The 12,696-nt window shown below is 40.1% G+C and overlaps 1 protein-coding gene across 6 annotated transcripts in view; it reads left to right on the top strand.

Annotated features, from left to right (window-relative positions):
• Positions 1 to 6,483: 6,483 nt before the first annotated feature.
• LOC129185423 (CUB and sushi domain-containing protein 3-like) overlaps positions 6,484 to 12,696 on the top strand; it is a 307,190-nt gene continuing 300,977 nt past the window's right edge. For 3 of the 6 annotated variants that reach the window (XR_008572067.1, XM_054782498.1, XM_054782497.1), the window contains exon 1: positions 6,484 to 7,007. Coding sequence is in view for 5 of the 6 variants with exons in the window: in XM_054782498.1 (XP_054638473.1) it covers positions 6,854 to 7,007 (154 nt within the window). In the remaining variant the exon portion in view is untranslated. The remainder of the gene's footprint in view (positions 7,008 to 12,696) is intronic. The other 3 variants (XM_054782494.1, XM_054782496.1, XM_054782495.1) reach the window with 1 other exon arrangement.

Below are 12,696 nucleotides of genomic sequence, written 5' to 3' on the forward strand. Positions count from 1 at the left end.
TGTAAGAAAAGTTTGCCGTCAACTTGCCGATGATGTCCGCTCTCCAACGCCGGATGACTGACTCGTCCACACCGTGCTGCCGTCCTGCTGCCCGGTTCCCAAACTCTTCTGCATACCGGCAGACGGAGAGTTTGAATGCTGCGGTGAAAGATCGTCGTGGCATTTTGAGAGGGCACAGGCCCGGTCACACCGCCCGAACTTTGCTGTAGCGTCCCTTGAACGGTAGGAAGAGGGGGCCGAATTTCGACAACACTCGTCACAAAATGGGAAAAAAAAATAGAAAACACGAGTGTTTTCCTAGCGGTGCGTTGCTTTAGCCTTGATTTAACGGTGGCGAATGTTGGTTTAGCGCTGACACGAGCGGTGATAGAGCGGCGTTCTGCGCATGCGGATCAGTTATCCATGTATTGTACATAACACAGCATTGCTTCAGTGTGAATTTGAATAAACTCCAACATTGTATTGTATTTTACATTGGAAGCTTAGGTTAGCTTCAGTGTATATAGAGATCGTTTCACTGTGTGGAAATACAGACAGCCGTCAGATAAGTTAGTTGCATACACTAGCATTTTCAGCAACTGTACAGCAGAGGGCGCTAAAGTCAAAGCAACTGTCTGACCCACATACGGCTATTCTAAAATGGACTTGTAGTCAATTTCTGCGTCTGGTCACAGACCTGTCATCATGTATAAACCCCACCCCGATTTTTTTCTTTTTACCATGGGGAAAAAAAAAGTGCGGTTTATACACGGTGCTTTACGGTACATTAAAATAGTTTACGGATACCCATCTCTACAGATATCAATTGATAAAAAAATAGTTATTCATGAAAATTATGCTTTGTGTTTTTCCTGCATAATCTAAAACTGTAAAGTTCATTTTAAGAATGAAAGCTACAATAGCTCTCCAGAGCAAATTGAATTTCGTCTCTGGAAACATTATCTCAGTCCTCATTCCATGAGTGCACAGCCTGTTTGCAAACTGCCTTCCTGAACCACGTAATCTTGCAATGTCACATCTCTACAGTTAAAAAAAAAAAAAAAAAAAATCAAATCTTTATTACTTGAGCCTTGAATTTACGTACAACTGGAGAGGTTTAAGGCTTCACAACTGTTACACAATTTACTCTAGTTTAAAAAAATATATCTTATTGGATCATCTTTTGAGTGATTGTTAATTAATTGTGATTGTGAATTGATCCGACGAGTTACAATGAGTTCATCTCCATATTCTCTTCAGCGTGAGTGAGTTTTTGCCTCACAGTCCATCCCATATTTAACTTGCATGCAACTGTGAGTACATATGTTCAAATCATATATAGACACATACAAAAACACACACTCACACACACGCATCAATGGGCAGGAGGCTGTGTGATTGCTCATCAAGCAGAAAGTGAAGACTGGCGGTAGGCATCAATATGACCCAAGCCCACTCTCTTGGGCCCACCTGTCGATTACAGTGGTAAAGACAAGCTGCCCGCTGTCTTAATACATTCTGAGCAGCCTTCACTGGGCTCAGAGACACACCAGGAATCCTGATGCCAGGAGGGAATAAGGGACCTTCCACTTCACGCTGCAGATACACAATAGTTTTCTTCTGCTGCATAAACCATTGAGATAAACAGCCCCACAGGGAGAGACGGCGAGAACACACTTCTATCACTCATGTAGCTGCAGTTTAGTTAGAATGGGATGCATGTGATGGATTCATATCAAGCTGTCCACGCAAACATTTAAAATGAGATTGTGCACAAAGAATAATGCATTACACCGAGTTGGAAAATGCCTAATAAATCAGAATAAGGAAATGGCTCACAAAACACAAGGCTTATAAAACGCTGCTTCTATTTATCTCTCAGATTCTCAAATTTCACGGAATTTAATCTGTATTATTGAACAATATTCTATCTGCACAGTTGATCAAGGATAAAACAACAAACCAAAAATGATATATTTAATACAAGGAAAATAACTTTACCACTGGTTGATTTAAAACCACACAGAGTACATCATTTTAAAGCAGTTATAGGGTAGGGCAGGGGTGTCCAAAATGCAGCCCGGGGGCCATTACTGGCCTGCAGCACATTTTAAAGATATATCATTTAACAAGAAAACAAACAAAAAAAACCCTTGCTAAAATGGCAATTTTACAAGAATAAATTCATGCTCTATTAAGAAAAATAGATGTAATTTGGAGAGCAGGAATGACGTCATAATATTATGAGGAAACATAACATCATTTTAGTAGCATAAAGTTCAAACATTAAAGAAAAAAATAAGTCGTAATATCATGAGAAACATAAAAAACAACAAATAAAGTTGTAATTTTTGGAAAATTACTGTTTTGAAATTGCGGAAACAGTGATAATGTTACAAGAATAAAGTCAAAATATTGTGGGAATAAAGTGATAATATTTCAAGTAGAGCATTTACAAGAAAGTTAGATAAGTGGAAAATTTTAAAAACAGCACAAATGGGAAAAAGTCGAAATATTACGAGAAAAAAAGTCATATTCTAACGAGAAAAGAAGCTGTCTTTTTACGAGAACTTTTTACAAGAAACTCGTAATATAAGGAAAAATAATGCCATTTTAGCAGCACAGACTTGAAATATTAAAGAAAAAATATGTTATTTTTTTATCTGTCTGTCTGTGTCTATCGATCTATCTGTATGTGGCCCTTGGTGGAAAATGTTTGGACAACACTGGGGTAAAGGCACGTTATATTTATACAACTGAAAGAGATTTAATAAAACAAAAAACTTGACTTTGTTGAGTAATGCCAATACATCAAGAAAACGGATCACAAAATACAAAGCTGAGGAAGTGCTGCCGTTATTGTATTTGCATCAGGCATTCTCAAAGACATCTCATAACCTTCCAATTACGACTGCAATATTTGGCTGTATTTTCCCTGTGGAGTTTGATTATATTTTCTGAATATGTATCCAATGAGCAATTATGAATCCATTGGCCGCTACACTTGTTTATTTGACAAGATTAAACTATTTTCCACCATTTTCTTCTGTAGGGGAAGCAGGGCAAGAGGTTATGGAGCCTGCTCAATACAAAATATGCAAAAAAAATGGTAATCGGTGAATAATACGCAAATGAATTCGGTTTGTTACAGTTTATACTGAATGAACATGCTGTAAAATATGAAGGTGACATGATTCATCCCAACAGCTGTATGTGACTAGTAGCAGTACAACAGCAGTTTTATTTTCCAAGTCTATATTAAATATGTTATAAATGAACACTTTAATTCAGTTTAGCTAATTAAGATTCACTTCATCTTTGGCAAAGCATTAACTATTCTTCCCGGGATCTGCAACAACTTCAACAATGTAATTTACAACTTTATTTTTAGCATAAACGGGACATAAATGTACAATACGCAAGAAAACATTATTACCACAGGAATAGGACATTACAAATGTTTACATGGACAAGGACATTTACACAGTAGCAAAAAAACACCATAAGAGCTTTTAGCAATTGGGTAGTGCCAGTCATTTAGTACCTTTTTTAATAAAACAACCAATGTCAGAAAGTCTGCCGCTCAGTAATACATTTCGGTGAGTCTAAATGTACTGTATATTAGATAAACATTAGACATTAATTGGTAACACAACTTGCCTGTGGACACAACACAAGATGGGTGGTCATCTCTCACCTAACTGCACTGACTACTCAGTCAAAAAATACTGCCTCAATAAAATGTAAATTTTGCGGTGTTACACAGTGCAGCAGTGCAATGTGTTTCACTTTTTATGTGCATTATGTATTATATAATGTTTATAGTCCTGGGCTCGGACCGCTCTGTGGGGAGTTTCGTGTCCTTGTGTGGGTTTACTCCAGGGATACATGTTAGGTTAAGAGCAGACTCTAAATTGTCCATATTTATGAATGGGAATGGCTGATTATTATATTATATTACATCTCTATGCTCCAGGGGGTTGACTGGAAACAAGTCCGGGGTGTACCCTGCCTCTCACCCACCTGGGATAAGCTCCAGCTCTCCCGTGACCCTGAACCGGATAAGCATCCATCCATTGTCCATGCTGCTTGTCCTCATTAGGGTCGCGGGAGCCTATCCCACCTGACTTTGGCCAAGAGGCGGGATACACCCTGGGCTGGTCGCCAGCCAATCGCAGGGCACCGGATAAGCAGGATAGATTTAATGAATTGATATTTTCCATGCCTTATTTTTCAGTCTTATAATTGCCTTTGTGATAAAGGTCTTATGTGATATTGTATTATGTGAATCTGAAGCGTACTCACAAGGCTTCAGCACCATGGACAGTTTTCATCTTCTCATAGCTGACAAACCTTCTTTTATGACATTTTATAAAAGGTGTCCTCTTACCCAGCTGACTTCACACTAATAAATCTGACTAATATCGTGCCAGAGGATATTGATTTCCGTGGAGGTCATTTCACATGCGATTATTAATTGTGAAATATTCAAACAGGAAGTCATCCGCATCATTGATTGAAGCCATGGCTGATATTGATTAGGTCTCTCCACTCCACAGCTCATTAGGGATGGGCATATTGCAAATTTTGGTAACGGCCAAGTAAATACAGGACCAATACTGCCAATACCGATATGTTTTACTTCCAATTTGTCAAGATCAGATTTTGCCTTTAATTTGTTGATCATAATTAGAATCAAAATAAAATACAGGACAGATATTTTAGGTAAACAAACAAATATCTTATTTGGAAACTTATTTGTAAACAATTTAACAATACAGTCGGTCTTGCCAATTCATAATTCAGCATTCGCAGCTTTTTGATCAAAACATTCTTATTTGTGGGAAAACCAACAATTTTGTGCTCATAATCTCCCTAATTAGACCGTTTTATTGGTAGAAAACCCATCTCTTATCAACCCTAATGCCTACATCACTCACAATACCACCGAAAACAGCGAGTAACGCATGCGGAACACACAATGCAACTGTACCATACGGAATATGTGTGAATCAAAATAGACGCTTACACACTAATATACATTACATGCCAAATCATACTATTTCATACAAATGTATTACCCGCAAGCCCACGTGCACACTTTTCCAAGAGGAAGTTACCCAGCATGGTGAGCTGAGTACATGAATAAATGTGCCTCTTGTCTTTTTTTACTCAGAACTTGGACAACGTCAACGGGCATCGTAAAACGCTCGCTTCCATTAGACAAAGACGACACAGTATGAACTCATCATACAGCCTGAGTCGCACACACACAGTGGCACAAGCATGCTCTGCTAAACTAAGCTATCCCAGCTAGCTTCCATTCACGTTCCGTTAGAGAGGAGATTTAAAGGTTTTTTTTGCCAACTTTCGCTGGTGTTTCAGGCCACCGTGTCAACATGTTAGGGGGTTCAGTGTTTGTGATGAGATTCCGCCACGATTGAGCGGTCCGCCGGGGAGATACTTCCCCACACAAAACGTTCCTTCTCCTCACCATGACAGCAATTCATTCACATTATGTTCATTTCTGCCAGATTCCGCATTTAACAGTAGATTCTGTTTTTAATTGCAATTCCGCAATTCCGTCCACGATTTTGTTAACATGAAAATCATAGGACCCTAGTAACCTCCTGCAAATTGCTGGGATCTACCCTTCATAAATACAACAATATAACAATATCAACCAAAAAAACACAATTATTCCCTTTTATAAGATACAATTGTTTCAACAAAATAAAGTCAGTAGAGCTATAACTAATCCAAAGCCAAAACTACTTTTGGCTTTCCTTGAAATCCTTTGGGTTTTTGCCTCCAACTTGTCCAAGGATTTATTTCCTGAGACTGAAAACAATATAAAAGAACAGAGTAAAAAGAACAACACACATATATTTGGAAAATAAACATGGAAGACTGCTGAACTATATAGAGCTCAACGCAATAGTAGTATGTAGTATGATACTGACACTAACTTTGTTTCGATACTACTGTATTGGTATTTGGATCGGCCCACCCACCTCTTCTGTTAAAATACAGCCAAACCAGAAGTTCTGTACTCTGCCAAGTCATATGCAATAGAATAATCCGATTTTAGCATTTCGTATGTTATGGAACAAATGTTAGCGCCACCTCAACACTCCTGTGCCGCCCGGTAGAGGTCTGGGACTCTTTGGAAGCTAGATGGCAGAAGAGGCCCACCGCAGCCCGGCAAGGCTCTGCGCCGTCATCGTCCCATCTTTGCATTGCAAATGTCCCAACCACATTACGCCCACAATCAGGAAAAAATGAAAGTTTGGGGTTGCATCAAGTTCTTTCATGATTAGTATTCGGAACTCGATGCTGCCGATAAAGGGGGTATCTCGCCCAACACGTACACGCCTCATTAACACTTCTCTTCACACCGGATGACGACGTGCCTCGTCCTTCTTTGCCACCCACATCCACTTCATGATTTGTTGCGCGCACATCATACTTCCACAGGACGTTTACCCCTCCCTGCCTCACTCACTCCCTCGCTCTCTCTCGCTCTCTCTCGCTCTGCTTCCCTCGCAAGTGCAGATCGATAAAGGCACCATTCAAATAGTGTAGGCTGGACTTGTGTGCGTCCGCCAGCCGCTTTTGTGGAGGGAATCCAACCATGTGGAGCACCGGGGGCTGTGCAGAGCGCACCATGAGCCCCGAGACGCGCACACTTGATGCCTCTCTCAGCAGACATGCTCCAGCCCTCGTCCAGGTCGCTTCGGTCCTCAGCTAAATTTGAGACTCGCTCACTTGTCTGCCTTCGTGTTACATATAGCATTGGCTGGCTGTCCTCCTGAAAAAGGGAATCTCCCGGGAAGAAAAATAGGTTAGGGATTATATCTATCTAGTTGTGACAATGAAGCGGATTTACAGGGAAGGATGCTACGAAGGATCTATGGAAGTGCGGAGATGCGTTCAATGTGGCCGCGCTCAAACCACCACGATGAGGATTAGGACGAGGATTGTTTTTTGGAATCTCTTCTTTTCACTCATGCTCACCTGTGTGAAAGGTAAGAAGCGTCGCAGCAACACTCTGCATTCACTATAATGTGCAAAATGTGGGGACTGTACATACGTGAAATAGCCCACCTCTCCTCCACTGGATGGACTTTGAGGGACGCATTTCGGCGGTTTAGCACTCAATGCAGGCTTTGAGCAAGGCTCTCAATAAATATTCTTAGAAGAGCTTCTCCTAATAGCCTACGTGAGCTGCTTTGATTAGTAGGCCAACTACTAAATTGTTGAGGTGGATGCCCTGCATTTTCCCTAAACAGTGTGCTTAAGCGTGTGGGCTCCTTTTCCAGGTCGGGTTTTTAATGTAGGGTTTTTAAGGGGTTCTCTGCATCACACCAGTAACCTAAACAGGAATCTGTTTTGTGTGATTAGTAATAGGGAACCAGTGTATTGACTGGTGTGGGACCTGTAACTGCAGGCAGGTGCTAGGTGGTCTTGTTAGTATTCAAGTTGGGTCTGCCTATATTTGAATGAGGCAACACTTCCTTGGCAGAAATGTCATCTATATCACCCTGGCGTCAATGCCTCTTTCTTGTTAACATTTTTTATTTTTTTTTTTGAGTCTTTCAGAACTCTCTTAAATTCAGATGTTTCTTGAGTTTGTTTTTAAGATTTTGTGTTTTCTCTAAGTGCAATCAGTACATTCTAAATCTTGCCATCAACATGTTGAGAACGAGTCTTGTTTGAAATTGTAATTTACAATTAAAATTAATTCAAATTTACATACACAATCAGTGAGAATGTTTTCCTTCCCAAAGTTGATGTGTTTTCACACTGTGTTTGAGTGTGCGTGCTTCATCTGACTGGAAGTGTGTGTGAGTATGGGTGCCCACAGATTTCAATTACCATGCAGATTGTTCGCCCTCTGAGTAATTCTCATGTCTGTCGATTGGGGGTGGATGGAATGTGCTGCATGCAGAGTAGCAGCATCCAGCGAGTATAAGCCAAGTAGAGTCGAGCACAGTGCTGTTTTATCGCCACCCACAATGTGGCAATGTCAAACCCGGGGGGCCACTGCCAATCCTCCTTGTTCTGTTACTTATTAGGGAGTCAGCCAACCAAGAATTGGGAAGAAAAAGGTGGATGATGATGATGAGGAGGTGGAAAATCGTGTGGTGACAACCGAGCAGGGCAGGGGGAAGAAGCATTGAACAGGTGTTGTTCACTGGTGCTGATAGTTTTTTACACAATTGAAAATATATCATTTTTTATCTTCGACTCATTTCTCTTGTTGTAATTTCCCGAAAGAAAACTGTGATCGATGCAGTGTTCCTTCTCTCCATTGAATCACCTGTCTCATTCTTGGCATTCTACCCATTATGAAAAATGAACTTCAGTCAAAATCCGACATTGGAGTTAACGAGAAAGGCAAATGGTTGTGTTGTTTTACACAACAAACAGCTGTGTATATCCACCTGTGTTTGGGATTGTCAGATGGACACATTTCGCAAAGTAAAACTCAGGGTCTTAAACGTCTTTTAAAATGACATTGTCAAAGTCCATTGTGCCTCTGCTCATGAAAGATCAAAAGAACCAGTGTGACTTTTTTTTGACTGTAGGACTTAATTTATTTTTCTACTGCACATAATGTAAGTGGTTGTCATGGCGACAGCACATAAAACTGCCATTTAACTTACACAATAGCGTGTAGAGTTCTCAGCCCATGCGGCTCCGTTCAGCCCACATAGGAACCTGTCTGAGAACCATGTGAACCTTTTTAATTGATCGTTGCATGACTTTGCAGAGATCCACTGTCCACACTGTTCAGTTGTTTAGAATCATCTTGGCATGGATGCTAGCCAGAGGTGACATCTGGCAACATTTCTAGTAAAATAAATTCATGTGTTGTCTAAAATTGGCAAAGAAATATAATATAATATAATATAATGTAATATAATATAATTTATAATATTAAAATAAGTTAATGATAAATCAACTATCACATTCTACCAAGAGAAGTACCTACTTTGGTTTATAACTGATTGATGGGCATTTGATTACCTTTCCTTGATTAATAATGGGGAAAATTAACAGTGAATTAGATTTATTGTTATTTGTTTAATGGGGCGGTCCAATCCCTCTTTGAATGTTCTGCAGTCTGTTTTTTTAGGCCTGCGTGATATCAGTGATAAAGATAATATTAATACTGATGCGAAAAGGTGTGCCATAGCTGGAGGCTGTATTCACTCTTGCGATTCGGTGCTCTGGTCCGGAGTGTAGCGTTCACACTGGTATTTTTATGATATAGAGCAGGGGTAGGGAACCTATGGCTCGGGAGCCAGATGTGGCTCTTTTGATGCCTGCATCTGGCTCTCAAACATGTCTTAACATGATAAAAATGTATTTTTGGTTTTTTGTTCGCTGACCTTTTATTGTACATTACAGAAATCACAGTGTTAAAAATAACACTCAAAATATAAAACTTTGTTATGCATTTTGGTCCATCCATCCATTTTCTACCACAATGCGGGTGGCCAGAGCCAGTGCCAGCTGTCCTTCCAATATTTTCCGGGTCAAACACCAAAATTCGATTATCACTGGATAATGCGGTAGCCTATTCGCGGTAGCCTATTCGCATGAACTTCCCTTCCTTAAATCAAATAGTCAGATCGCTAATTCTGGAAAAAGAAAAAGATACGGAGTACGGTGCAAAAGCACGCAGCACCAGAAGTCGCATTAATGGTAAGAAGTAATTTATTTATTATTGGATTGCTTCAGTGTAACAATGTTAATAAAAAGAATAACTTTAGAGGTCCTCCTTAAAAATGCCCACATTTACTTGTATTCAATGTTAAAAAATATTATATGGCTCTCAAGGAAATCCATTTTAAAATATGTGGCTTTTATGGCTCTCTTAGCCAAAAAGGTTCCCGACCCCTGATATAGAGTATAAGAACATATGCCTGAAGTATAGACTTGACTGGGCAGCTCTTTTGACATATTACGTGACATAAGTCAAGTATTACAAACCATTAAAAACTCCTGAGTGGAATGCAGGGGTTATGTTTATGTACTGCAATATTTATCCGCTTAGATTTCACAAAAGGCTTGGAAAATGTACTTTTAAAGAGCAGCATTATCACACTCATATAGATAGCATTTTCTGTTATATATTTGTAATTTTTACATGCTCTGGTCTGGAATTTTAACACGAGTGTCCTTGTAGTGTTCACATTTGGGCTCAAGTGAACCAACCTGCACCAGAGTTCACTTGCTAGTGGACCGAGAAGCTTTCTCGGTGAAGTCTCGGTCAGTCAATATAGCTACATAGCGGTCATTATACACACAGTTTTTATATTACGCCCAGTTAGCATTTGTTATCAAGCATTACAGATATATAAAACAGGAAAATGTTTATGCAAAAGATAATGCAGCCAAAGTCAAGGCACCGTATTAAAAAGGTTTCAGCAACGGCCACATTTTCCAATGAATTATTAAATAATAGTTTCACGAATAAAAGTATAGAAAACACACAATTCGTGGCATTCATGACACGGAACAGAACCATCAAACACTTGACTTTTCTTCTACATAACTAGTTCATTACAAGTGAACAGATAACTTTTATTGCAGATATAGGCATCCTACCGCTGAGTTTACCTGTAATATGAATAACAAAGAAAAAAGTGGCATTTCCTTGTGCAACTTGAGCTGTGTGTTTGCTCCAGAGGAGCAACAGCGAATCAGGAAGGGAACTTAATGTCAGCTGACTGATCTCATATGACATCTACAAAGTGATGTTTATGACGTGGTACATACGATTGACCCACACTACATTCGTCACTCGCGATCGACATAACACCCCTGCCTTCGTGGGTGTATACTGTAAACTACAGACTGAATCAACAGCACATCTACTGGCTGCAGCCAAGCAGTGCGCTCCATTTTGCCTCTAATGCTTCAAAACTTTCTTGTTGAGTTCTTGTTAGAGGCGGCAGGACACTGTGCAGACACAGGGATACCGGTGCTGCTGGGAAATGTTTGAACTTAAAATGGTGCCTTGCTTTTTGATTGTTTCACATCTAAATTCTGTGGAGACCACATAAAGCAAGCACTTCATGGGAAACAGAAGAGAAGGCGCAGGAGGAGACAAGGGCAACGCAATGCGTGTTTCTAGCATATTGAAAACCAGAGAATAAATGCAAAAATAATTGCTGACGATCACTTTGTTGAAAATGGCCCATCTGCTGCAGTTAGTTGTATTCATCAAAAATGTATAGAGCGGTGTGAAAGAGTTTACCCCCTTACTGATTTTTTATTTTTTTGCATGTTTGTCACGCTTAAATGTTTGAGATCATCCAACAAATTGAAAAATTAGTCAATGACAACACAAATGAACACAAAATGAATAAAAAAATCCAAACCTGCATGGCCCCATTGTGGAAAAAGTGATTTCCCCCTAAAACTGGTTGGACCACCCTTAGCAGCAACAACTGCAATCAAGTATATACGATAACTTGCAATGGTCTCTTACAGCAGTGTGGAGGGATTTTTGCCCACTCATCTTTGCAGAATTGTTGTAATTCAGACACATCTCAATAGGATCCTCCAAAGTCTTCATTGAGTTTTTCTTCAGCCATTCAGAGGTGGACTTGCTGGTGTGTTTTGGATCATTGTCCTGCTGCAGAACCCAAGTTGGTTTCAGCTTGAGGTTACGAACAGATGGCCGGACATTCTCCTGCAGGATTTTTTTGGTAGACAGCAAAATTAATGGTTCCATTCATCTCAGCAAATCGTCCAGGTCCTGAAGCAGCAAAACAGCAAAACACGGATGATCACACTACCACCACCATATTTTACTGTTGGTATGATGTTCTTTTTCTTAAATGCGGCGTTACTTTTACTCCAGATGTAATGGGACACACACCTTCCAAAAGTTCAACTTTTGTCTCGTCAGACAGTATCTCGAGTATTTTTCCAAAGGTCTTGTGGATCATCAAGATGTTTTCTGGCAAAATAGAGACAAGCCTTAATGTTCTTTTTGTTCAGCAGTGGTTTTGTCTTGGAACTCTGCCATGCAGGCTGTTTTTGCCCAGTGTCTTTCTTATGGTGGAGTCATGAACACCGACCGTAACTGAGGCAAGTGAGGCCTGCAGTTCTTTGGATGTCGTTGTGGGGTCTTTTGCGACCTCTTGGATGAGTCGTCGCTGTGCTCTTGGGGTCATTTTTTTGGCCAGCCACTCCTGGGAAGGTTCACTGCTGTTCCATATTTTCGCCATTTGTGGATAATTGCTGTCACTGTGTTTCGTCCCCAAGCTTTAGAAATGGCGTTATAACCTTTTCCGGGCTGCTAGATCTCAATTAATCTCAGTTAAGTTATGTTTTAACGGGGGAGCAATCACATTTTCACACAGGGCCATGTAGGTTTGGATTTTTTTTCTCCCTTAATAATAAAAAGCTCAAAAGTGACACACATGCAAGAAAATAAGAAATCAGGAAGGAGCAAACACTTTTTCACACCACTTAGATTTTGTTTCTTTGGAATTCTGTAGCACACGGTGGCAAGTGGCTGGATATCGGTGTCGGTGTCAGTAATCCAATGGCCACTGTGTCATTGATGAAGACCTTGTCGCAATGTGATTATGTAAACAGATTGGAAAAGCTGCGAGAGCTGATCAGGATTACATTTTGCATGTGTAATTATGGACTATCTGCAGGGGATGTTGGGAATCTTCCCACTGCCAC

The sequence above is a fragment of the Dunckerocampus dactyliophorus genome, chromosome 7 (genome assembly GCF_027744805.1).
Source record: "Dunckerocampus dactyliophorus isolate RoL2022-P2 chromosome 7, RoL_Ddac_1.1, whole genome shotgun sequence".
NCBI lineage: Eukaryota > Metazoa > Chordata > Actinopteri > Syngnathiformes > Syngnathidae > Dunckerocampus > Dunckerocampus dactyliophorus.